We start from the raw sequence: 27939 nt of genomic DNA, 5'->3' as shown, positions 1-27939 counted from the left end.
GTCTGTACTGCAGGCGATGGTATGTGAGGGCTGGCTGAGGTAGAACAGGGAGGGCCTCAGGGAGAGGGTGAGATAAGGATCCAAGGATAAACCCCTAAAAGCCATATTAGTCCCAAAAGCCTGCACAACTCTGTCATAAAGCTCCTATCAGCGGGCTTTATTGGTATGTTCTCTGTGGATTTTAAGCCCCTTCAAAGCAGGCAGGTCGAGTCCTTGAGCAAATACCATCAGTCACCCTTCTAACGTTTTCTCAAGTGATTTCTAGCCGTTCAGTTTGGGCTACGCTGTATAGAAAAGGGTTACTGTAACACTTTTTTGCAGCCCAGATTTACAAAAAGGGTTCTGAACTGATTTTTGCTCTTCTTCAGGAATAATTCACAAACAGAAAACAAATCTTTATACTGTACAGTTTTAATTCCAGTAAATAGACGTGAGTCACAGTATGCGGAAAGGTCAAATGAGAGCTGGTTTTTGAATGTTTATAATATCAATAATAACAATGCCAGAGGACATATTTTCACTACAGGCATGCATTTGATGTTATGTGCTGGGTTTGTGCAACAAATCGCACCAAATAAGCAGGGCAATCATAAATGCATCTACCGATTGATTTTGTCAAAGTATGCATATTTAAGACGACAGTGCTCTTGAAGTACCATAGCAAATAAAAATTACAGTTATGTACAAAATACATATTTATATATAAACCTCACCTGTCTGGAAACTGAAGGAAGTAAGGTGAGTATTTCCAGTTTACTATGCACAGTTTTCTCTGCCTTGGCACCATTCTTCATAATTAACCCAAAGAAGCTGTTTGCACCAAAGGTCCAGGTGAACCCTGAATTTATAGATAGTCTGCAAACACTGAAGAGGCTGTGAGATGTTAACTACTGTATAATCGGTCAGGCTCAAACCAAATCAACACAAAGCAATCACAATCATCATGTCAATTTTCTCATTTACAGGTTTATCAATAAAAAGTCTTAAGTTGGCTGTAGTTTTTCTTTTTACAGCGTTAACACAACAAGGATAGAGGAACCTCAGTATCACTTGGCTCTGTGTGAGGTTGGGGGTCCAGCTTTAGCAGGAAAAGGGTTTTAATTAAACAAGGGTGGAGTGGAAGAGATGGATGAAGGGTGAGCAGTCTGTGGAAGTCCTTCTGTACCATGAAAAGAAGAAAAAATCAAAGAAAAGCTAATTATGCTAAAAATAAATACTCATCAGTAAGTCCAGGTTGACTTACTTAATTTGGGATAATAGATATAAATTTTGATGTGATAATTAAAAAAATGTAGCACTTTAAATTTTGACCTATTTTTGTCTTTTTTATGGTCATCACTTGGAGTAGCGTATGATGCTTCTTTTTGTACTGAATGTTTGGTATCACATGTTTTTGGACTTACGGTTCAAGTCAAGAATTGGATTACACACCAAGTAGAAAATCTTACTAATAATTTTACAGTTTTGACTTGTTAAATCAAAATTTTTAATTATTTATCCTTTATTTTGGCACAAGTCTTTTAGTTTTTATTATTATGATTATTATTATTATTATTATTATCATCAGTAAGTATTTGCTTGTTATCTCACAATTCTATTACAGCAACATCAATTCATTTGATTTTTTTCCCTTGTACTGGCAGATATGGTCTTCCATAGACACACTTTGCATTGCAAACAAGTAGGTCACAGTCAAATTTCCGACGATTCGATCCGTTCTATCCACGGCAGACCAGGGGAAGGTGTGTCCTCTTGTTTGTCATCTGCTCTCTCTTTCCTCAGCTCTGGCGCTTCTTTTTCCAAAGTGCCATCTCTGCTTCCTCCGCCTGCTCGTCCACCTTGTTGCTCTCTGCTCGCCCTCAGCTGTTGCACTTCCCTCTCGAGCGCTTCGTTGCGGTGGTACATGTCTAAGTAGCTGGCCTGCAGCTCCTTCTGGTAGCGGATGACCTTGTCCTTTTCCGTCTGCCACGTGTGCCTCTCTTCCTCGAAAGCCATGGCCTGGGCCTCGCTCTGGCGTCGCTCCAGCAGCAGTTCTGCGCGCAGACGCTCCTCTGTGGGGCCCCCGCACCCTCCTGCAGAGAAAGTGGTTCACATGGCTTCAGCTAGAGCTGTCGGGGGGGGGGGCGGCGCTATGATGAAAAACACTGGCTGATTTTAAATTCCTGCCCCGGTTACTCAAACGACCTGATTTTTGGGTTGAGACATGGAAATGTCAGAACTGAAAATAAGCCAATCATCTATCTGAGACGGCTCGCTTAGTTTAATTTTAAAAACACATCTGTGGCCTACAAACACTGTGGTGTGAAACAGTTGCTGTGCCCAAAAGTGCAACTAACCCAAATATATGAAGACATGAGAGATGTAACTCTACCTATCGCCCGAGCAGATGGATTCTCTTCAGCTTCTTTTTCGTCTTCGTGTGCGGTCTGAGAAGGTCGTCTGTGACGCTGTGTCCCCTGCAGGACAAGCTTTAAAGCATCTATCTGGCGTTCCCTGTTGCGCAGCTCTGTTCGCGTCTCCCTGAGCTCTGTCTTCACCTGGAAGATCTCACTCAGCTTCTGAGTTACCTCTGCCTGGGAGTCCCTCAGCTGCTGCTTCAACAAGGAGATCTCCCCCGACTTCTGGCAAACCTGAGAGGGAGAGAGTAAAAGGGAAATGAAGGAGGCTAGGGGTCACCATGATTCAAAAAGGACAAACAAGGAATCCAGATATCTTGTCTCTTCCCTGTAGTTACTTTTATGTGCTTCTCCCTGCCATGAACTGTGACTGCCCTGGCCTTCCACGGCCTCACCTCCCACTGCGTCTCCTCCAGAGTCGGACTGGTTCGCCTGGGCACTGCTCCAGCCTCCCGGGACATTTCCTTTCTCATGCCATCGAGCTCCTCTTGCAGCCGGTTCTTCTCCTGCTGGACCTTAAACAGCTGCAACTGCAGGCTGCGCTGGGAACGCTGGGCATGCTGGGAAACCTGACGTAGCTTAGCAGCATACAGGCGCTTCAGCTCCTCCACCTCCTTCTCCCACAGACGCTGCTTCCCTTCAAACACCTGAATGCGGTGGAGGAGATGAAAAGGTCAGATGTTAAAGGGTGATGAAGACGGGTGCGTAGACTGATGCTGGAGAAGAAGATGATTAGAGTCACCTGTGCGATGGCGCCCTCGCTCTCATCCAGGTTTCTCTTCATTTGCTTGAGTTCATGCTCTTTCTCCACCAGGCGCTCCTCCAGATCCCGCACCTGGAAAAGACAACAGCATGAAGCATTTAGGAATCTTTAAATCACACCCACCACTAATCCCCCCCCCCCCCAGCACTCACCACCTCCTCCACAGACAGGGAGAGCGTCCATTCATAAGGAGGTGGAGCCTCCGCGCTATATGGAGCAATACGGCTCAGAGTAGCCATGCTTCGACACGCCATCTCCCCAATAGGCACGCCCCCTGACCCCACAGCCTTCATTCCCAGAGAGGTGCGGTCCAGGGAGCCGATGGTATTGATGTGGCCCATAGATGCACTATTTAAAAAAAAAAAAAAAAAAAAAGAATCCACAAAGGCCATTAAAATCTCTTCTATTATCACAACCCACACAGTCATTAACCATAAAAAATCAAATATAGCAACACTGCTTTTCAGCTCAAAGTATAGTTAAGACTAACACTGCAGCAGACCTGATGTGAGCCAGGTGTGGGCGGAAGGGAGGTCGGTACGGCGGCAGGCTGCTCATGGAGTTATGGCCCGAGTCTGACAAGTTGTCATCTTCCTGGCCCATCCCACACACCGAGGAGAGGGCCTACACAGTCATAATTATACAGCTATTCATCAGTGTAGCATTAATGAGCTGAAAAAAGTTTAATTTTAGCCATAAATAATGGATGGAAATGAATTTTATAATAAGTCGTGCATAGTTAATTGTTGTGCACCTGTGATCTCGCTCACCCGGCTCGCAACTCGCAGCTTTCCGCCAAGATTAACAAAGGTAAACGAGATAATAATAACAGGATGGATGAAGGTTGTAGCGTTAGCTCACCTTGTTGCCGGCTGACGTCGGTCCTCCGTGACGTGACGGTGAGGAAGAAGAAGACGAGGTGGAGACAGCTTTGGGAACATGGGCGTACGCTCTGTGCAAGCCGTTAGAGAGGCCATGATCCACGTCCTCTGATTTGGAAGACGGGTAGAGGTTTTGCATTGAGCTAAAATTCTTGGGGGTCACAGGCTTAAAGGCCGAAGACCTCAAACGTGCCTAAAGGAGAGGAAGCAAGATAGTAGTGAGAGGTGGCAAGGCTACGAAACATGAATCACAATGTCTCTTTTAAATCAATAGCGTTGATTAATTCAAGCAGGGAAATAAAGGTGATATTTGATTGGTGCAATAAATTCAGAGCAGGCTGTCAATCTGTGCCAGTGAGATGGAAGATGTTTACAGCTAGGTGACAACGCCATGGGGGTATTTCAGCATGCTGCCAGTGATGCATAAATGTGATATGGATCAATTTACCACAGCCCTGGAAGTATTTCACTGACTGTAAATCATTTCTAAAAAGGAAACAATGGGAAGTCATTCATCTGCATTTGTGCAGATCGCCTCATATTGACCGTTGTAGAGAATGCTATAGGTAGTTTTACTCAAATTACTCAAAATATTGAGTTTTTTCTTATATTTACTGAGTCTCCTTGGTCATGAAGTTAACATTTTTACTCTTACAGTTAAAGTTTTAGTTGTATTTTGCAGCCATGTAATAAACTTGCTGAAAATGAGAATATCCTCCTTTGAGTTTCTTTGATACATCAAGAAATAATAAAACTTCTGAATGGATCTATTCGCAGTACTTTAAAGAAACATATTCACCTTTTCGTACTTGCCCGCGCTTGGCAGTGAGTTTTTTGTAAGATCTACCTCAGTGCCATCCTTATGGTAAACCTTAGCATAAACGTTATCTTCCTCCCGTGCACTGACAGCGCTGAGGCCCGGGATAATGTCCTTCTTGCCGTCGTTGCTCGGGTTCGCTTTAGGCTCTTTTCTGTTTGGAAGCAAAGTAAGCCAGCTTAGGCCAAGTTCTATCATTTTTATAACACCTTGCAGACTTTTTCACCTTCAAAAACCTGCTGTTTCGAATTCCTGCGAGGGAACTTTTTCCTCATCAGGACCCACCTGTTGATGTTGAGGTAGTTGAGCAGCTCTCTCTGGGTGAAGCCTTTCTTCAAGAGCCCGTTGCTGTGTTTTGGTCTCACCTGGGGCACTGCTCGGTTGCCTTTAGTCGGAGAAACATCCGGCCTCTCCACCAGACTGCCTACACTTCCCATGCCGCAACGCGGGGACAGGGGCGGGGCTGGGCAGGGGTCGCGGAAGTTTTTGCTGGGGCCACGGGTCAGAGGAAGAGTCTGGACCGAGGTTGCCATTGATTACAGGTCACAGTGGGGAGAGAAGGTGCTCTGTAAAAAAGAGAAAAACAGAATTAGTTAATTTGATGTTTGTCCATAGCGTTTTCACGGTGGCCTCAAATGCTTTGTTGACCTAGAGTGTCAGAGTTTTGGCATTCTTTAGTAGATAAACTGATCATAAATTTTGCTAGTGGTAAATTTTATACATGTCAAACTATAGAAAAGGAGTCTGCGACTGTGGTAGCAGCTCTGCAGAGCTGCAAAGTGGAGCTTCCATTGTCATGCCAATAGGCTGATGTTTACCACCAGCACTGTAGAAGGCATGCATTTACAAGGCATCTTTTGCATTGTGATGCAAATGCATGCTAACCAAAACACTGGGAGTAAATAGGAAGTAGAGGTCAGAGAATGAGTCACTGGATTAATACAATCGAAACCGCAGGGGTGGCTGTAGCTCAGGGGGTGGCTGTAGCTCAGGCGGTAGAGCAGGTCATCTACTGATCGGAAGGTTGGTGGTTTGATTCCTGGCTTCCCCTAGTCTGCATGCCAAATATCCTTGGGCAAGATACTAACCTAAATACTAAAATTGCTCTTGATGCATCAATCATACTCCATCGGAGTATGAATGTGTGAAAGCACTTAGAAGTGCCTTCAAGTTGTGTAAAGCGCTTTGAGTGCTCAGAAGATTAGAAAAGCGCTATATAAGAACCAGTCCATTTACCAAACCATGAATATCTGTATAACAACAGTTCCATCAAAGGGATGCTGGATGGTTTTCTTAAAGAGAGCTAAAGCTATAACTGCCAATCACACAGGCACTGATACACTCGTATACCATCAGAGATGCAAGCTTTAGAACAGAGTGATAACAAACCGGATGGTCCCTCTCTGTGTCTGGAGGACATGACATCTATGTTTTCCAAAAAGAATTTCAAATTCCGATTCTTCTGACCACATAACAGTTTTCTACTTTTCCCATTTTAAATGAGCTTTGGCCCAGAGAAGAAGGCAGTGTTTCTGGATCACATTCACATACAGCTTCTTCTTGATAGAGCTTTAACCTATACTTGTGGATATCATTTCGATGACATCATGTACTGTTGATGATGACATATTCAAGGTCTTTGCAATTTCATGTTGAGGAACATTATAATGAATTTGTTAAACTATTTGTAGACCCACTTTTGTGCAGATTGTGAATCTCTGCCTCGCTACTCTTTTTATGCCCAGTCATGTTACTGAACTGCTGCCAGTTAACCTAATTAGTTATAAAAGTGTTCCTCCAGCTTTTTTCTTTTTAGTACCACTTATTTTTCCATCTTTTAACTGCCCGTGTTCCAATTTTGGGGGGAATTGGGGTTGTAATAAATGTGCCAATCCATTTATAATATCCTGACATATTTTACTGGAAAGATCCACATCCAGTATTTTTTTAGATTTTCACTGTGGACCAATATGTTGGAGCGACTGACACTGGCTTTTCTCCTTTGCTGAAATAAACCCCACCTCTTGCCCCTCTTACTACTGTTAGTGGATGTTAATCCTCTGAGGACGCGGTTGAGCTGACACGCGTTTCATCAGCTGTGTTTGTCTGTACAGACAGCTGTCCCACAGCACAGCTAGAACAACTCAGCCTCCCACCGCAGCCGAGCACAGCACCGCACTAGAAAACAAACTCGTAAAAGCTGAGCTCAATGCGCGCTAGACGACAGCAATGAAACTGAAATGATGTAAAAAGAGGGCAAATCCCCAAAACGTGTTATCACGGTTATCTTTCTATCTCTCAGAGGCTTGAGTTATGTTTCCCCACAGGGAATCAAAAGACCACAGGATTATGTGAAACGTGTACCCTGTCAGGGTAATGCTGTTTTCCTCTGAGGTCGGACAGCATATGTCCCATCGTAAGCCTGTTATGCAACTCTGATCCAGCTAGGTTACTACAACTCATTTCCTTAAAAAAGGCAGAGTGAGGTGCTTTTTGGTTGACAATGCACATTATGGAAAATCAAGTCCTGTGGCTGCTCATTTTCTTTGCAAATTTTCCTACCTTTCATGAAAGCCCGTCACACCGTGTGTTGTTTTATGACACTAGATTTACTGTTGGAAATACACTCATTTGCATTATCTGTTGCCAAAACTAAACAAGCTGTTAAATCACCAGAATACCCAAGTAAGAGGCCTGATTACTTTGTCAGCGCTTTCACCATACACAACATTATCTTCTCTTAACAGCCTCCCTCTCACTGCCGGCATATCCGCTCCTTTCCTTCTTTTCAGCAACCTCATTAAGGATCACTATTGATTTCACCCTTTTGACCCTCTCTCTTCCCGTGCATAAACACCCCCAGCAGCCATAAAACATTCTCGAGACCATAAAACATGCAAGTGTGCCGCAGCCTTTCCGACTATAAACAGGACCCGAGGGAGGAGCGGGTTCCCTTCATGTTCAGCCAACTTATGTGGCACCTAAAGAACAGGTAGACTTCAAAGAGGCCATATAGGGACCTTTTACTTGTTTTAGGCCATTTACTACCAATCTCGAATACTTAGCATCGGTCCTGACCACACTTACTTGTCAGCAACTATTTGTATTTACATTAACAGACAGCCTGGGTGGAGGGGGGTGATAAATTTGCCTTCTATGTGCAATTTGTCACTATTTGAGATGCAGCTGCCAAAAAACACTCTAAGGTAAAAGTATGCCAGCATGAGGCTGAACCCGACAGAGCAAGCATGCTCTAAGAGAAGTGTGGGTATTTGATTATTTCTCTCCTAGGATGCTGCTTAGCAGGTGACTCATAAATCTCACAAGAGTCCCTAAAAGCAATGTAAAATGAGAGTTTTCTTGCTCCTACTGGAACCTGCGTTAGTAAGAGCAATAAAGGGAAAATAAGCAAAGGCTAGTCAGTGGAACTGACTGCTAATCAGCAGCACATTTCCAGTTATGCAACAGCAATATGCCATCAAAGTCTACACTATGTGCATTACTATGTGCATTACTTAGCAGGCACAAGCATGAAGAAACAGCCTGTACTTATTAAAGAGAAACTGCATGTGCAATTTCCATTTAAAATGTTGTGTTGCTTAACGATTTAAATGAATCTTGAAATTAGAAAAAAAAAGTCAGCGTGCCAGGCAGGAATATATTGGAGATCAGATCTAGGATCATCCCAGCTGATGACTGGGCCTTCCAGCTGTCGATTCACGCTCGTGACATACTTGCATCCTTATTTTATTCTTACTTTCTACCACATTTGAGAACAGACACCCACGGTGGCACTCCGGCATTTCCTCTCGCTTCTAATACAATCCACATTTATCAAGTGTTTTGCACTGCTGGCCTCGACAGTTATGGCAATTATGCAAATGGTTAAAATAGGCAGAGAGAGCTGTGCAAAGGCAGCTCCAGCCCACTCCATTCGGGGCTCTCAGCCAGGCCCAGATCAAAGCAGACCAAGCTACTCATGTTTATATTCATGAGATACTATTCCCCTCCCCCCCTGAAAAGTTAAAAAACAAAACAAAACAAAATTTCCACTAAAACATCTGCTTCCTAATAAGCCGATATAACATGCTGAGCTCAGGCTGAGGAAAGAAACCCGATAATCACTGATAATGAATATCAGTTAACAAGTGTGCTTCTCTGCTGCTGTCCATCTGAGACCTGGGTCAGAGAGTGACATGAACTATGTGAGTCAGCCTAAATGAGTGCGTGTGTTTGAATGTGTTTGACACCAAATGAATAAATCATGAGTATGCCAAACCTAATGGGCACTGGTCAAGGTTTGACTCAGTATTTTTAGCCCGACTACTTTGCTCGGCGTGTGCCTTCTATCTACTAAATATAAGAGAGCCCAATCGATTCTTGATGGGAAGCCGAGCTCGGAGTGAGGGGGTGGGCGAGGCGATGCTATTCCTTTTGGGTAGATAAGAGGATAAAAATCCTTTCAGCAGGCAACCACAAGTCTTGAAGGACCGAAGAAATCTTGCATCCAGTTGTTTTCCATAATTGCTTTCTAGTTTATGGGCCCGAGTAAACTGGGAGACAAGACCAGATTTACGGCCCAGCCCCGACTAGCCAAAGGGCCCCTGAAATGCAACACTCCCCCTTAAATCACACACGTGCGTGCGTGCACATCAAAGCAGCACCTTCAACCAGCCTTGAACAGTTATAGTCCGATTCAAAGTAGTCTGCTCTTGATTTATGCTTCCTTTAAAGCAGCGATCAGCTTTTTTTTTATTTTTATTTTTTATTCAAGCCTTGTGAAGATAACAGATGCTTCCTATGCTCTACACTTTCACATGCACATGCATTCTTCTGATGTGTTTCTTTGCAAGAGGTGCACAGGGGCTATATTTTGCTAGCACCGCTTGTCAACTTTGTTGTACAGAGCTGACCATCACGTCCTGTCTTCAAACAACATGTCCACCATAATTGCAATTTCCAAAATGACAAAATATTTGTCAGGAAACACATACTTCACACATCTTGCTAAACGAAAAACCCCTGCATGCGCCTTTCTCCGTGTCCTCTAGAAAACCATACCCTTACCACTTTACTGCAATCACAAAGAAAACAAAACACGCCTTGAAGAAGAGCACTTCAAGGACGATCCCTCCTGAGATCTTGTAATCAGACCTCCTGTGTGCTTTTCAATGAAATGCTCGAGTTTGAAGAGGGACCATTTCAAACCCTTACAACGGGTCTCCGACAGAGGAGAGAATCGCGGTGAAGCCAAATTCCAAAGATGCTTAGCAGAACGCAAGCTCGGGCTCGTCAGTGTTTGATGCACTAAAGGCTCACTCCCACGGACATTCACTCACACTTGTGTGTGCGCCGGTCACTCAGCGCACTCCCGAAAAAAAAAAGAAAGAGAGGCATGTGCACAACTCGCAGCTCCAGATCCTCTGCCCTCTTCCCTCGGCACTCACTCTCTCGCTCCCCTGCTCACGATCAAAGTTTGTTTACATTTGTGGGGTAAGTTTTACAGGTTACATCTAAAACTCCCACACAGCACGCACTCTCTGTTTCATTATATAAGCTCTATCAAAGCTGCACTCGCTAGATTTTCTGTCAGTTGTGGAAAATGCAGCTGCTACCATTAGGCCGAGTTATTTTATTCTACAGAGAATTCTGCAACTATATTTAACACCTACTCTGACAGCCTGTCCTGAGGGACACTTCCCATCAAAAAAAAAAGGCCGTGACAGCATCTTGTAGTAGTTTTTGTCAGTGTCATAATGCACAGTGCAAACACCTTATAGGAGCTGCTGAGCACGGTGGTGGAGATGTGATTATTTGGGCTCGTTTTGCAGCCACAGGACCTGGGCACCTTGCAGTTGTTGAACTGACGGTAAATGCCTCTGTATACCAAAGCATTCTGAAGTCAGATATGAGGCCATCTGTCTGACAGCTGAAGCTTGACTAAAATTGGGTTATGCTACAGGATAGTGATCCAGGCATGGCAGCAGATCTACAACAGAATGACTGAAAAAGAGAGTGTCGCAAAGGCCCAGCCAAAAGTCCAGAGTTCAACCTGACTGAAAAGCTGTGGTGGGACCTTCAGAGAGCTGTGCACGAATAAATTCCTGCACATGATAATAAACTGAAACAACATCCGAAAGAAGAGTGAGAGACTGATAAAGTTAAACATTAAATGATTACTTCAAGTTCATGCTGCTAACGGTGATTTTTTAAGCTAATGAGTCATGGCATTTACTTAAGGATATACCTTGATATACCCACCACACTGGTCACTTTGCATATGGCCAGCAACGTCATCGTTACAAAAATCAAGAGGTGCACTTTGTCCTATGGTGCCGTTCGGCAGGCACCGCACACCAGATGTAACAGAGTCCTGGGTGAATTTCCAGCACAAGCTCTATTCTTGTGTTAGTTATGCATTTAATTATAAATTGTTTAAAAATGTAATATACGGTAATTATTAATGTCCTACTTTAAAAACAGAGTCTAACATGGAACTGATGTAAGTGAATGTGAGTCTCGTTTTATATGAGCGTGCTTTGAGAGTCTAAATGTGTCAGCAGCAGGAGCAGCAGCAGTGTGGTAAGCTGTGCCTGAGGCCGATACGGAAGGTACCTTATACTACACGTGAAGCAAAGAAGAGCTCCGCTCTGTGATTGACTGTTACATGCTAGCCTGTAATGAGTGAGTGTGAGAGTGTCTCTCTGGCTGTGGGGCATGACAGCACAGGAGTGTTACGCAGCAGTCTCTAATTGTTAGCAGGTTATTCATTACAGACGGGGGATGTAGTTCCTCTCCACAGGCCCAGAGGCCATTCAGAAGAAACTAGACACTAAAGAGCAGGCTCATTAAATGTTATTTCTTCTGTGTCTCCGATGGTAGCTTTTATGTCATTTAGCATCTGTGAAGTCCAAACGGATGCAACTGGAAATGCCGCCTCAAGCACAAGTGCTTCTGGGTGATTCTTGTCTGTTTTCTAACTGAGGGACAGGGAGGGCATCACATGAAAGGTTAAACTTCATGCCATGAAACCCACGATGACAACTGGTCTTTCTGTGAAACACGGGCTATAATTTGCCTGATGGTTGGACGTGGCACTGCCCAGTGTTTGGATTCACACTGCCCCTATTCATGATGAATACGCCAGAGGTTATCAGAGGTTTAAGGTCATATTTTGTCATGGCTATAGATACATGCTGCTGAGAGCTGAGAGCAGACACAGACATTTCATTCTGCAACTTCCAAGAAGCAAGTGCCGATGGATTTTAGGAACCCTCGTCTGTAAACCCTACTATTACTGCACATGCTCGTTCATTATACGTTAAGCGGAAGTAAGGAGGCCGGGGACTGGTGAGTGTCAGTACCACAGTCTAGGATGAGACAACAAAGATCCACGAATACATCAGGAAGATGACCTCAACCGACTGCATGCTCAGTGAATACCTCAGGCAGCAAAAACCCAAGAAAGAGGAGGAAGAAGAGGAACCATCATGGAAGGATAGGAAGTGGCTGACATCCAGAAGTCCTACCAGTGGCTGGACAAAGCTGGACTGAAAGACAGCACAGAGGCACTAATCATGGCAGCACAGGAACAAGCTCTGAGCACAAGATACATAGAGGCTGGGGTCTATCACACCAGGCAAGACCCCAGGTGCAGGCTGTGTAAAGATGCCCCTGAAACAATTCAGCATATAATAGCAGACTGCAAGATGCTAGCAGGCAGGGCATACGTTGAACGCCATAACCAAGTGGCCGGCATAGTATACAGAAACATCTGTGCCGAGTATGGCCTGGAAGTCCCCAGGTCAAAATGGGAGACGCCCCCAAGGGTAGTGGAGAATGACCGAGCTAAGATCCTGTGGGACTTCCAGATACAGACGGACAAAATGGTAGTGGCTGACCAACCAGACATAGTGGTGGTAGACGGCCGTGGTGATAGACGTAGTGATACCGAACGACAGCAACATCAGGAAGAAGGAACACGAGAAACTGGAGAAGTATCAAGGGCTCAGAAAAGAGCTTAAGAAGATGTGGAAGGTGAAGGTAACAGTGGTCCCAGTAGTAATCGGAGCACTAGGTGCAGTGGCTCCCAGGCTAGACGAGTGGCTCCAGCAGATCCCAGGAACAACATTCGACATCTCTGTTCAGAAGAGCGCAGTCCTAGGAACAGCTAAGATACTGCGCAGGACCCTCAAGCTCACAGGCCTCTGGTAGAGGACCCGAGCTTGAAGGATAGACCACCCGCAGGGGCGAGAGGGGATTTATTTTTAAAGATATCAGTGGCTGTTGTTTGATTTTTATTCATAAACTGTACCTATGCGGTCTGAAAAGCTGCAAAGCCAATGTGTCTATTAGCACCTGTGTTTTAAAAGGAGGCTTCTCTGCCTTAAAATTGAAGTTTGACTGTATAGAAATCTACAAGAAAGAAATTGTTAGAATCTCGCTTGATTTATGACCTCGGCAAACACTTTCCTACTGAGCTTATGGTCTTAATCACTGGTTACAGCATGATATCCATTTTGTAAATTATAGTTTCATTTAGAGGAAAATGAATGATTAGGTAGGGTATGATTTAGGACTGGCGTACTGTGTGCTTGACAAGTTTCCACCATGCACTTAGATCCCAAATTTTTTGGAAAAAAACACCTCACAACTTTTATAATTTTGCCACCGCAGCGGTTTTGAAGTCAAACAATCAATATGTGATTGAAGTGAAGACTTTTAGTCGTAAATTAAAGGCTTTAGCAACAGTTTTGCATTGACTGTCTAGGAATTACAGCCACTTGTATACACAGTTGCCAATTTTCAGACTAAAAATTAATGGACAACTAACTGATAAGCGGTTTTATGGCAAAGTGAGGCCTGTTGCCTTATTATTTCACAAGCAGCAGCATATCTAAAGCTGATTCAGAGTGTTGAATTTGCAGTTTAGGTCTTTCACTGTTGCATTTCAGCCTCAGACAGTGTGAGTGATGGAGGCCATTATTAGGCTGGAGAAACAAAATAACACTATAAGACAGAGAGCACAAACTTTAGGTAACCAAATCAACAGTCTGATGCATTCTTAAAAGGTAGGAATGCACTGGCTTGCTCAGCAACACCAAAAGACCTGGACGACCACAGGAGACAACTAAAGTGTATCATTGTCAAAGTCTACAATCAAGAGACAGAGAGGGTTTAGAGGTGCAAACCATTGCTTACACTCAAGAGTGAGAGGACCAGATAAGACTTTGCCAGAAATAACCTGAAAGAACCTGCTTTAAAAAAAGTATTTGAACAGATGAAACCAAAACATATGGTATTATCTGTCAAATGTGGCAGGGTAAATGTTACTGCATGTGCACGCATGTCTGCCTGTGGACCCTGGTCACTGGTGTTTGTTGGTGATGTGACTGCTGACAGGAGTAGCAGGAAGAATTCTGAAGTGCACAGGGCAATACGCTCTGCTCAGATTCAGACAAATGTTGCAAGACTCAAGGCAAAGCAATCTGATCTTATCAATGGACAAGTCTGTCACCTGATCTCAACCCAAAAGAGCATGCTTTTCAGTTATTACACACAAAACTGAAGGCTGAGAGACCCACAAACAAGCAGCAACTGAAGGTGGCTGCTGTAAAGGCCTGGCAGAGCATCTCAAGGGAGGAAACGGAACAATGGGTGATGCCTGCGGGTTCCAGATTTCAGGCAGTCGCTTATACAGGGTGCATCCAAAAGAATAATTTTAAAGTGCTTTGGCAGCTGTTCTTTGGTAAAGGTTGAAACACGTACTGTGCTAAAGAGTGGACTTGTAAGTTTCAACACCACAATGGCCCATCTTTCATGTACTTTCATGTGGTGCAGTGCTTTACTTGAAATACTTAGAGGTCTCAATACCTCTTTTAGATTCAATTTAGTCAGTGAAGAGAAACTAATATGGTAGAAAAATGTTCTTCACATAAAAACAGTGGCCACTGAGCACCAGTACCAGTATCAGTTGCATGTGGCATGTCACATATATTTACTACAAAATCCTGCCATGCATATCATTCATCTTGTTTTCCTTTTACTCTCAAAATTGATGTTGTCAGTGGATGTGAGCTGGCAACTTAATCGCTCTGATCCCTGAGTAGACAGATGAGACCTCTAACTAATAATTTCCACAGCTGGATCAACAATTACTGACCCAGAAAAGAAAACCACGAAACTTACGTGAGACTCAAAGTTCAGCAGGGTTTTTTCAGAAAATCTGCAGGATTACTCTTAAGAGCTCTTCAGCTCGATACAAAGGTCTAACGTTTGTGATCTGACTGGCTGCGTCTGCCTTTCAGTAAATCAGGTGATGACTTCCTCTCAGGCTGATGTGGGTTTCCTCACTTTGCATCAGTTTGCCTATCGACGCAGGCCTGCACAGTGTGCTTTGGCTATAATGCCTCTGTTGACTTCGCAGTATTTCTGCAAAGAATCCAATGACCACAGCAGCCATGTTGGTGTTATCTGGATTGACCGGCTGCACCATATTGATCTGTAGCTGACTGATGTTACATAAATCAGTTTGATTATGGCAAGACAGCACAAGGGAGAGCCCTCGCAGGGACCTGCTCTCACAGCGCCACGGGTATTATTTGTGTGATTTATGGGGGCAATTTATTCACCAACATCAATGCTGTGGTTTTCATGTAACTGTGACTCAGTAATAAGAGCAGGCTTTGTTAAAATATGATCAATTTGCAGTGTGAAAAGAACTGCATAAGTTTGTTTGGACAAATGCCTGCGTTGCTCCATCTGTGAGGTTATAAGTTCAACCTCTACATGTGGGTTTGTGTACGTTCGTCTAGTCCCGATATGACTCATGTTCCGGGGACTTACATATGTTTACACAATCACAGTATGAATCTGCGTCTCCCTTACGAGGACAAAAAAATATTTATAGGTGTTTTAGGATTAGGCAAGTTATGATTGTGTGGATTTGTTCTCCTGAGGTGTAGATACACAGCTGTGTGGAGCAGCTGACCTCACTGTTGTTTTAGGTTGCCCCTTTCACTCCTTTACATATCATTCCACACAGCATGCATGCTTATCCATCCCACAGAGCAACTGCATGTCGCACCAAATCATCAACATCCAGCCCCTCGGTGACCCTGATGAGGACAATCTGAAGAGGATGGATGGATGGAATATTTAATTATTACAAAAAAATTATTAATTATGTGTAAAAAAATTTTAAATTATTTCATGGTTCAGGCTTTAAAGGGTTAAAGTATTGTTTTGCTTTTGTGGTCATTTCCATCCTAATTTCTATCTTTACAATCAGTTGATTTTATTGATATTAATGTGAAGGTTAATGTGTTCAAAGTCGTTTCCTCTTTTAGTGTCTGTGTAAACTTGTCATTTTTAAACACTGCTCAAAGGAGTATGATTATGACTTATAGGTAGATCAAGGCTCGCAAACAACATAAAAGAAATGTATAACAATCAATGTAAATAGCTGATGATGATATAAGCTGTATGACATACAGGATGGGGCTGTTGCTATTCCATCTTTTCCCATAACTTACACGTTCCTATTGGATTTCTGATGGTGCCAAATTGTTAGCATTTCCATATGTTCACAAATATAACTGTACAAAGTCTGACTCAGGCTTCGGCTTGCATCTAATAAAAAATAGAAACGATACGGGACGACACGACTAGTTCCACAAGACGCTTTAAACGAAGCTTTAGAAAAACATGTGGATTCACTATTCAAAACAAAAACTGCTCTTCAGCCACAAGAGATGATGAGTTAGATAGTAGCGTGGGAGCAAAGATGAAGGCCTTAATCTCTGAACAAACTAAACAACTTATTGTTCCATAAGCCCTTCCTATTACAGTACTTGTTGCTACAACAGTCGGGATTTCTTCTCCCACATGAAATGCATCATAGTTTGCAATTACAGCAGTATCAGGTTTAGCAATCAGAAGTCCGGAGTTTACTGACAGCTCTATGATGGGAAAAGAATTTGAAACTAATCAGGAATCAAAGAGTTGCCAAGAGATTTTGCTGGATTGTAGGTGTTGTTTTTAACGCGACTTATGAAAATGACACACGCGGAGGATATGAAAATAAAGAATACAGCAACCAGAGGAAGCCTTTTTTTAGGCGATGCACTACGGAGGAAAAACTGAATCCTTGACCCCTTCAGTGATAGGATCCAGCAGCAGCTCTTCTTTGTTGGTAGGAGGCAGGTCACTTCAAATCAATACGGAGAAGAGAGTTGCTCTTTGTTCTAATAATATGCTTTTGACTTTTACAGTCCAGATTTGCACCAAACTGAACATTTTATGGGAGAATTTGGACGTGTTGGATGTGTTAGTCAGCGCTCTCCACTGCCATCATCAAAACACAGAGTGCAGAAATATGGGGGAGAATGCTGCTCCCGCCCTACAGCAGCGCTTTAGAGGAATAGAGAATAAAAGCCACGAAGAACTGAAGCTGTTCAATTCAGTGCAGTTTCATTTATATTGAACAATAACCTCAAAGAAATCTGACTTTATAAAGGAAAACCCAACGATCCAACAGTGCCTCTGCGAGCAAGCTCCTGATGACACGTGCCATCGTTATGCTGTTTTTTCATTTTATCTATCAAGATAAACTTATTATGGTGACTTTCATGGTTCATTTCTCACTTTTTGCCTTCTAAACATGAGGTTCGCTGCTCATGAACTGGTCAGTATTTCGCATCTTTTAGTCTTTAGCCTGTGCAGTTTCAGCTAACCAAGAATGACACAATTTGGCGCTGGATTATAATTTTCTTACTTTCATACTTGGATCTAGTCTGCGTGATAATTTTGTATTAATATGCAGTTTATGATGCCTGACATGCAGAGAAAATGCATGTTCGGCATTCTGTATAAGGAAAATATAGATTTTTTTTCTGTATTTTCCGTATTTTAAAAAGGAGATCAACAGCTATAAAACCAGAAACATGCTAAAATATTTCATTACTTGCCTTCGCTGGCATTTGTAAGCACAACGGCATGATATTTATTACACTTGATTCTGAATCCAGTTCAAGTTCTGCTTGGTTTCTGTGGATAACACGTAAAGCCTGTATAGTGTTTGCCAACTGCTGCTATCAGCAGAGCCATGTTCAGCGCAGAGCATAAGTCCACCGAGAGCGTTGTGAGGAAACAAACCCACATTCCTTACATTTCTCACTGGGTAATGATTAAATGTGCCATGCCGTTACTTAACACGTGGAGCTCTGATGTGGCTGATGTTGACCGTTTCCCCTGCTGGAGGACTTTGAGACATTTTTAATCTGTTATCAAAAGTAACTTTATTCCCATGAGAACCTGGTAACGGCAGCCCAACAACAACAACTCAGTGACCGATTATTCAGCCACATAATCATAGGCTGCAGGTAACATAATGTTAAACTGAGCTGATAAAGGCTTTTTATTAAATTCTTTACAGTAAGGAGGGGTGAGCAGAGACTCACTGTGGCTTCTTTGTTTCCTGGAGCGGTTCACGCAGGAGTCACCGTTCTGTGATTACATCGATGGAAATTGAGTGGTTCCCACATCGACCTACACCTAAACCAATTCCACTTAACAGCTGCAGTGAGTGTGCAAGCATCCATCGGGACGCCCTGGATGTTAGGCCACACACTCGGCGCAATCAGCACAGGAACACGGATGCACCGCAGCTAAAAATTGGTTTGGACTCAGAAGCTAACAGGCACACGTGGAGTGACCCGTGTGCAGGTGAAACTGCTCTGCCGATCACATCCCAGCAAATCCTTCTGATCTCATTTGCACCAGAGAGAAAGAGAACTGAGCAGGGATGACGTCGGGTAGTAAACACTGATGCTGACGAAGTGCCAATGCCCAGTCAGAAGATCAGCGCTTTTTCCCCCCTCCTGGCTGAAGTTTCCCTGTAAATGAATTGAGTGCTACTGGAAAACACCTTATTCAGCCAAATGAGGTCAGAAGTTTACTGTAGAGAGTTTACACTAACAACAAAAGCCGCAAGAAAAACTGTGATATGTGAAATATCACCCAGATAAGGTTGTTTTGTTTTGATTGCTGTTGCAAAAAAATAAAATAAAATAAAATCTCAAAAACAATTAGATTTAATTTAACTGACTGGGGAACACAGTCAGTTAAATTAAATCTAATTGCTCAGCCTGGGTACAGAATTCATGAATAGACCTCAGGGGGAATTCCAGAGACACAAATAGACCATCAGACCAGAGATAATTCAGATATAACAGAAAAAGAAAGCGTGATTTTATTAACGAACTCTCGATGCACCGCTCGCTGGAAGGCAAGTACCCCCGTTTATTATTATTTGAGGACCGTACGGCTTCATTTTGGACCATTCAATAATTAACCGTTAATTAGCACATCACTTCCGAGCTGGAAGGCTGATTCTGCTGCTCCGAGTGACGTCACATCCCCGGAGGGAAAAGATTCAGTTATAAAGTTAGCTAATTCCAAATCAGCTTCACTGCAAACAAGAATTCCTCGTGGGCAAAGTAATTAACAATCAGGATGCTTCCCTCTTCTCTCTGCAGCTTAGGCTGCTCTTTGACAGCGCTGCCTTAAATCTCAGTGCATTAGAGAGCATTTTAAGGTTACTGGCATGCAAATTAGTCAAGTTTTCCCTGGAGAAATCGGGGCTGTGTATTAAATGCTAGTAGATACACGGATCTTTGAGCTGAAACCAGAATTGAGGTACTTTCACTTTTATAAAAGGAACATTGTAAACAAATCTAAACCCAAATCATAAGCAGACATGAGGTGAACAGAGAGACAAAGTTAACTTTTCACACTAAGAGTGTCTTTAAATAGTAGGGAATGTAGAAGGAAAAAACACTTGTTTACCTGTGTTTGTCCACCTGAAACTTCACTTCTCTGCTCCTGATCCCATGCACGCCCTGTTTCTCTCTGTCACCCTCGCGCTACTGATGATGACATCACATGACTCGTGTTTCCCAGCCTGCGATGGCAGCTGGGAGGTGCGTGGATAAAGAGGAAACTGCTTCAGCCACTGACCTGCAGGAAGACTTTGCACTGGTCTAAACAGATGGTTTGGTCCCATATCAACATTTTGGACTCAGCTAAGAGAGCTCTGTACGTTCCTAGTTACACTACACCCTTCCCTCTTGCTCACTTCTTTGTGCACTGTGAGCCCTCTCAAAGGCCAGTGTGGTCAGACTGGTTCTTCCAGTTCCAGAAACAAAAGCCCCCGCATGTGAAAACGCTTTGAAGCCTTCAATGCAGACCTTAAATAAAACTCCCAGCTTCACTGGACAACGGCAACGCAGTGCGTCTGTTTGCTTGAGGATAATAAGACAATCAGGAGGGATTTGACTTAGGTTACAAAGCAGACAGCATAAATGGGGAAAGAAGGATGAGGGTATGAAAAGAAAATAAGAGGAAGATGGGAATGAGGAAGAAGTGGAAAATGAGGGCATGCGGAGGGGGATGAGTCTGAGTGGACTGTCTGGACAAGAGTCTGAGTGTAAGTCTCCCTTCTTGAGGCTAAGTTACTGGACGGGTTCAACACCATATCAAGTTACACATCTCAAACTAAAGATGCTGGGATCTGAGAAGGAAGAAGAGAGAAGACATTGTTCTCTGCTCTGTAACCAGAAGAGAGTGGCTCCTTTCTTCTGTCCTCACCATCCGATGTGGGCCAATGAGCTGAGGGGAGCGAAGTGGGTATCCGGACCAACGGGTGGGCACACAAGAATCTCAGCTCATAAAAGCACCTTGCCAGCCAGGGATGCACTATGTTGAGACTGGCAAACTATTAAAGGCATTCCAGAGTGGAGTATGATGTTTTATGGTGCCCCTTGACCTGCTGAGAGTAATCTGAAGAAAATCAGCAGAAAAATGAAAAGAGGGGCTAACCCCATCAAAGCTGGACAGCCCAGCCCAAAACCTGAGCAGGTGCTCCAGTACCCCTGTCATTACTGTATGTGTGGGCCCCCACAGGGCCTCAGATTTCAAAGGCAGTCACTCCCAGCTGGCTGATAGAGAAGTTCAACCAAAAAGAAGAAAAAGAAAAGAAAGAAAAACAAAGTAAGAGATGGCGGATCCTGAAAAATGAAGGCGGTGCATGCATGTGAATGGCGGAAAGCATTGCAGAAGGAGAGGAGACAAAGAAGAGAAGATAGGAACGTGTCAGAGCCTGCTTACAGTTACTGTACCTGTATGACCAATCAACTAGATGACAAACTCACTGTCAGCTAGACTCATTTCCTCTGGCTAATCTCTTCTGGACAATGTCATCACTGGAAAGTGCTATGGGAGGTATGCTGGCTGTCTGGTTCTTGAGAAATACCATTATCCTGTTTTAGACCGGAGCTTACTGTGTCTGCCACACAGGAGTTAGCTCTTGTAAACAAATTTTGCAACTCTGTCTGTAAGGATTTGGGAGATGTTAATGTGATTAGTTAACGCAACTTTAAAAACTGAAGAGTCACAAGATGCCAGTCTCAGATCTGTACGGCAAACATACACAGCATTCAGTTAGCTTAGCGTAAAAAACAGGAAACCATTATTCTGGTTCTGTCCGAAGGTCACATAATCCACTCACCAGCTCCTGTAAAGCTCATGCGCTGGCACACAATGTCTCATTTCTTTAATTTGTACCAAAATATAACCTTTTGGCAGGGCTGTATTACCGATTCTTCCCTGTTTCAAGCATGCGGCAACTGCTGGGATTAAAAAATGAAGCTAATGCAACAGTGTAGCCACTTGAGGCTGGCTCGTAAGCATCTAGGTATCTGTGTTTGAGTCATGAAGTGTGCGAATACAACTTGCTAACCAAAAATACAATACATAGCCTGTCCACATACAGTGAATCAGACATTTTTGTGGTTATGTTTGAAAACTCTGCTTTAAAATTGAACCACTGTATGGCACACCACAAAACATCACGGCCTACATCATCAAAATTGTGCTGGTATGGTTCTGACCTTGAAAGCACCTTAAGGCTTTTGGTTGGCATTCTTAATACACTTGTTTAACAAATATATATATATATATATATACTAGGTGTAAGAATGTCCATGATTTTTTTAATCCATGACCCGTCTTTAATGTTTCTTGTAGTCACTTTCTTTTGTTGTTGAAAGTATCAATAAAACAATAAAGAAGAAAAGGAATAGAAGCATTTTATAACACAATTTCAGCACTGCTTGTTTAGTTGGCTGCAGTTCATTAAAAGTATATTATAAAAGAAGTTATGTGTGTACAGATTACACGTTAGACCTCAATGTCTTTGTTATGTTAAATTAAACAAAACTTAAAATTAAAAACAATAAGGGGTCCATATCCTTCAATATTTGGCTTACAGAGTGAAATAATTATGAAAAGCTGGTACACAATTGTGAAGCAATATTAAATGGAATAATGTTGGAGATCCACTCACTGGACACTTTTTTTCAGGTACACCTTGACGGTATTGGGTTGGACCTTCTTTTGCCTTCAGTGATGCCTTAATTCTTCGTTCACAGATTGAACAAGGTGCTGGAAACATTCCTCAGAGATTTTGGTCAATATTGAGAGGACATGTCATGCAGTTTGTTTGTTGGCTGCACATCCACAATGTCGCTCTATTGGATTGAGGTCTGGTGACTGTGGAGGCCAACTGAGTACAGTGAACTCATTGTCATATTCAAGAAACTAGTTTGAGATGATCTGAGCTTTGTGGTATGCTTTCATGTTGTTTACATCAGCAGTCCCCAACCCCCGGGCCGCGAGAGTTGAGGGCGGCTCGGGTGTAAAATGTTATGGTTTTTCAGGGTTTTTATCATTGACTCAGTTTCCCTGGGTCTTTTCTCGTGTTGTAGTTGTGCGTCTTATTTTGAAAGAAGTAGTTACACGTTACTATAGCGACCAGAATGCATTAAGGGGCAGAGAGGAGGATGTTACTCTCAATGTTGTTGGCGGTTTTCAGGAGGACGCTGCTATTAAAGTTAAACAATTACACAGGGAATTCGTGTTTATTATTATATTTGCAAAATACCACAGTTTTTGTCTTGGTCGTATCATTTAATTTTGTTGTATTTATCTGCGACACCTTAAAGGACGGTCTGTGAAAATATTGCCTGACATTAAACCGGTCCATGGCGCAAAAAAGGTTGGGGACCGCTGATTTAGCTCACGTTCTGACTCCACCATCAAAACGTTGCGGTAAAAAATTGAGACCCATCACACCAGGCAACTTTGTTCCAGTTTTCTATTGTACAATTTTGGTCACCCAGTGTGAACTGTACCCTCAGTTTTCTGTTCTTAGCTGTGGCGTTTGGTGCGGTCTTCTGCTGCTCTGACCCGTCTGTTCAAGGTTTGACGTGTTGTGCACTCAGAAATGCTCTTCTGCATAGCTCGGTTGTAATAAGTAGTAATTAAAGTTACTGTTGCTATTGTTCTCCGACCTCTGATATCAACAAGACATTTTCTCCAGAGATCTGCCACTACCTAGATATCTTCTCTTTTTCAGATAATTCCTCAGAGACGGTTCTGCGGGGAATCCCAGTAGATCTGCAATTTTTAAAATACTCAGCCAATCACGCCAGATTCAAAGTCACTTAAATCACCTTTCTTCCCCATTCTGCTGCTTGGTTTAAACTTCAGCAGGTCGTCTTGACCACGTCTACATGCCTAAATACAAAGAGGTGCTGCCATGTGATTGGCTAGATATTTGCATTAGATATTTGCAATGAGGGGCAGTTGATAAAGTGCCTGCTGAGTGTATATCAATAGCTGTCTGCTTGTGTTTGGTCTTCCAAACACTTTGCAGGGAGTGAATAAGTGTAAAAGCCAAATACAGCTTTAGCACTTCACCCTCCTGCCCCCACATATCTGGTTCCAAAAATTAAAAAAGCTAAAATCGAGCCATAAAAACAGGAGTTCACTAACCAATGGGTGACATTACAGCAGCTATATTCATACTTTCATACAAGCTCCTGGTTTTAAATGACATAATAAAAGAAGAGAAATACAGCATCAACAAGTCTTCACCACTGATCCACTTAACTACCTGTGAGACATAAGGGAGACACTAGGAGGTCATGGAAGCTCACTGTAACCTTTAAAACCACCACGTTGATTTCTTTTGAGAGCACACGATGTGACAGCAAACTGAAATGCCGTTGGAGAGAACAGAGCCGCGGCTGCCTCGACGACCGCTACTTGTACACGCGGATATAAATACAACAATGCCCACTCACAGAGGAGGGCTTTGACTCGTGGCCTTTTGTTCTGCAACACTACAACTCTTCAGAATAAATAAGAGACACGGGCTGAGCGCAACGCAACAGAAACACACAGAAGGTAACCGCTGCTGCTGATAACTACAGGGAGGAGGTGAGTGTGAGCGCTTCTCACGGGAAGATAAGCCCGATCAATAAAAACACAAGCAAGCGATAAGGCTGAGATGAGGTAAACAGGTTGCATTTGACTCACGGGAAAATGTTGCGTTCCATAAACGAGTCTGTAGTCCCGGGATGAGGCGATGCCAGAGTGAGCGGCGGAGCTATTCACGTCATCCTTCTGAGTTGGTGACATTTAAAGACAAAAGGGTCTGTCCGGCCTCCTACACTCTCAGACCTTTCCCCTCTGAAGGTCAAAGGGTTCGGTCTGGCTCACGAGGATGAGGTAATTGTTAAGCAGTCAGGTGGGAGGTCAACTAACCACGCAGTCAGTTATATACCACCAAATAATGGGCAAAGTACACTTTTGCAGGGATTAAATGTCAAAAAGTGAGTCTGGCAGTTAAACTGATTTTGATTGACAGAAATGAGTGTGTGGGCCACCAAGCCAGCTCCCGATGATGCCAAATCCACCCATGCTCACTCACACTTACACTTAAAACTGTTATACATCATGAATCCGTGATGTTCTGTACTTTGCAGTACTTATGTGAAAGTGTGAAAGTTGGGGACTTTCAGAATATCTCTGGCAGATAGCGCTGGACAACTTTAGGATTAAACCTGCATAGCAGCCATGTTACCTCATAGCTAAACAATCCCAATCAGTGTTAGCCAACTGACACAGCCACTGCTCTGCAGGTTAAATTTGCGAAGTTGTGACTTTGCTGCATTTAAGTTTCAAAATCTGTTAAGAGGCAGTGGCAGGAATGGTAAAATACTCCCAAAGATCAATCTTCAGCTATAAGGAAACACCTGCCACTCGGAGCCAATGATTAACTTGGGTGTGTTCTCTGTATGAGCACTTGTAACTTGTGAGTGAGAACAGGGGCCACGCTAATGCAGCAAGCATTGTGGTTCACATGGTTAATGCGCTGGTTAGAAATTACACAGAACTTGCTGCCAGTTACTTACACAGTTCCTGATAGAAACTACTCTGACTGTGGTGGGTTTGAAAGCTAAACAGCATTAAATCAAACCGTGGCAGAATAAAGGCTGGCAGCCCTGCACGCTTGGCCAGGTCCTGCAGTGATTTTCTTAACCTGGCCTGGCTTTAATTGCAGTGACAGACGGCCTTGAGCGCAGATCAGGCCAAGCCACGGGGAGAGGGATGAGCGAAGGGGAGGAGTGTTGAGTGTAAGAACATGACACTTTCACCTTAGAGCAATCAGACATGGAGTTTTGGGGATGACCGCACACAAAACGGACAAGGAGAATAGGGTAACGGGATAAGCTCGGGATCAGGAGAAGTGAGAACAGAGGTTGGAGGAAGGGGAAAATCTGTGGAACGCTGAGCCAGACCAAACCCAGTGAGTGGAAGGAGAGCTGATTAGTGTTTGATTAGGTGGCGAGCCTGAGGGGAAATATCACATGAGGAGGACTGTGCCATTACTGCTGTGCTCTCCCCATTCCACCATCTGCTAGAGTGTAGTACACATGATTGGCTTACTGTGCACTTTTGTGCCACAAAATAATATGAAGATTAACAGCATATTGCATCGTATGGAGCACAATGGGGGGAAAAACATTCAGTTGCACCTTTGGTGCCTGCATTAAAACAAGCAAAGTATGAGAGTGCAGAGATGGGAGAGCCCACTAAACATCAGTCTGATTGATGGACCACAATCTGGATCCTCTAATCTTTACTACACTCACCAAATAGTCAGCAGAATATGTGTTTCATCAGCTGCTTGTGCTTTAGGGAGACAGACACAGAGGCACACTCACAAGCGCACACTCACCGGGGGAGCATCAATCCCCGGAAGCTCAAACAGCTGAACGAGGAGCTCTCATCAGCTGTTTGGCTGATTCTGCTGAGAGAAGAGCACCGAAGACTGACTGTGTCAAAAGAAATAAATAAAAAGCCCTAAAAAAAATCCAACAATCTCCCACAAAGAGCTTAGATTTAATATTCTAGAGTGTACAACGTGCCTATAAATAGTGTCACAGCCTTTTTTTTTCTTTAATAGATCGAGAGCACATGATCATTTGGGATTATTTGAGCTTAAATCAATATACAGTGTGACAGCCAAGGTATTAGTTTTACACTGACACAAAAGAGAGATCGTTATATTTGCTCTGCAGATTCTTCAAATAGTTATCAAATTATTACTTCTCTGTACATGTACTGATTGGCATAACAGGTTTCTGCACACACACAAAAAACAAACTACATGAAAGCAATCTGCTTTCACAGACACAGAGGTTAAAGCTCTGATTGCAGTATTTTATCTCCTGGGTGATCACATGGAGGAATGTGTTTTTATGTGGCGACTTGAAGCCTAAACAGCACTTAAGCTGTCTCGGTGATTGCCATGCAGTGACGAGCGCAATCTCACAGCAGCAGAGACAGCAGCATCACTCCGCCATCACCTCCAAACCTAAATTACAGGAATGGTTAGCGCGCAGTCTCCAACAACAACCTGCACTTGTCTCTCTGATGTGCGCCTGCACTTGCGTCAGCACACACCCATAACCACGGCAGTCAAAGGACTCCTTCTGCAACGCTCCACGACTTCTCGGGTCAGAGGTCACCTGTGGCCTCTGGTCTCCACGACGACAGCCTGGCAGTCCCCAAGACATCCCCCCACAGGCACCAACCTCCTTCCCCCTCCCACGCCATCCAAACACAGACGCTCACAGAGAAACAGCTTTTGTCCCCAAACTCCTGGGCGTCAAACAGAGAGCCAAACATTTACAACCGTGCAGGCCCAACAGCAGAAGTGCAGGAGACCACCAAAGCTGCAAAGTGACCAGAGTTAAAGGCTAAAAAGAACAAAAATATATGGGTCCACCAGCCCCCCTTCTCTTTAACATACTCACTGACAGGGTGAAAGCACTGCAGACGGCTGGGTAGCCGTAAGGATTAACCCTGATTTAGGAGCTAAAAACTTTGGGAGAGCGACACTGTGTCACTTTAAAGGCTTTAATCTGCACAGGCAGGCTTATCAAGCGCGGTCCTTTCACGTCTTAAGTTTTTATTTATTGATTGATTTGTTGGATCATCATTGACCACAACGCACCATGCACTGACACAATTTCCAGCTGCAGCTCTGCATGCGCAGCAGTGGAAGCGGATCACGGCAAGATTAGGAAAAAAAAAACTGGCGCTCACCATATTCCGCATGCAGGACATCTCTGGAACCAGCACGGCCACTCTGCTGCAGTTCTGTATCCCGGTGCTTATAAGCAGGGAGGAAAAAAAGATTTAAAAAAGAAGAAAAAAGATGGCTCCCCGGGGGTATTTTCCAGTACTTTGGCGATCGACCGGCGTGGAGAGAGTGGAGTTCAGACTGGGACTGTGTGGTTTCCCTCTCAGAGGTTTGAATAGCGGAGAGCAGAATGAGGGAAAACACGAGAGGCAGGGAAACATGCGCCTGTTCTGTCCCCCGGTAACACTGACACACTTAGCTGAGAGGAGGAGAGGCAGCGACATCTACCGACAGTAGAAGCTCATGCAAGAAAATCAGAAGCAGCGCAGATAATATGATTAGTAATAGCAATAAAACAATAAAGTAATAATAAAAATAAATAGATAGAAATCGTTTAGGTGATACCAGAGCTAGACTACTAGCCGGTCTTGTGCCAAAAAGTGATTACCTGCCAAAAACTGATTTCCAATGTTTCTGTGTATTTTTTATGTGTAATATCTTTACGTATGTTGGTAAATAGACTTCGG

At 43.5% G+C, this 27939-nt stretch overlaps 1 protein-coding gene across 4 annotated transcripts; it reads right to left on the bottom strand.

Moving 5' to 3' along the window:
• Nucleotides 1–9: 9 nt before the first annotated feature.
• n4bp3 (NEDD4 binding protein 3) lies at nt 10–27661 on the bottom strand. 4 transcript variants are annotated; one of them, XM_063491040.1, is made up of 10 exons: nt 24298–24423; nt 5143–5423; nt 4840–5011; nt 4021–4233; nt 3662–3783; nt 3312–3507; nt 3139–3231; nt 2792–3043; nt 2372–2630; nt 10–2072 (listed from the first exon to the last, which is right to left on the bottom strand). In XM_063491040.1, the coding sequence occupies exons 2-10, from the start codon at nt 5388–5390 to the stop codon at nt 1693–1695; spliced, it is 1935 nt and encodes a 644-aa protein (XP_063347110.1). In that variant the 5' UTR covers nt 5391–5423; nt 24298–24423; the 3' UTR covers nt 10–1692. The 4 variants fall into 4 exon arrangements, with proteins under 4 accessions (XP_063347110.1, XP_063347101.1, XP_063347092.1 ...); XM_063491031.1 differs by lacking the exon at nt 24298–24423 and adding an exon at nt 19705–21868; XM_063491022.1 differs by lacking the exon at nt 24298–24423 and adding an exon at nt 18318–18841.
• Nucleotides 27662–27939: the final 278 nt, after the last annotated feature.

Source organism: Pelmatolapia mariae, linkage group LG2, assembly GCF_036321145.2.
Source record: "Pelmatolapia mariae isolate MD_Pm_ZW linkage group LG2, Pm_UMD_F_2, whole genome shotgun sequence".
NCBI classification, from domain to species: domain Eukaryota; kingdom Metazoa; phylum Chordata; class Actinopteri; order Cichliformes; family Cichlidae; genus Pelmatolapia; species Pelmatolapia mariae.
This window is presented reverse-complemented; position numbering and strand designations above follow the sequence as displayed.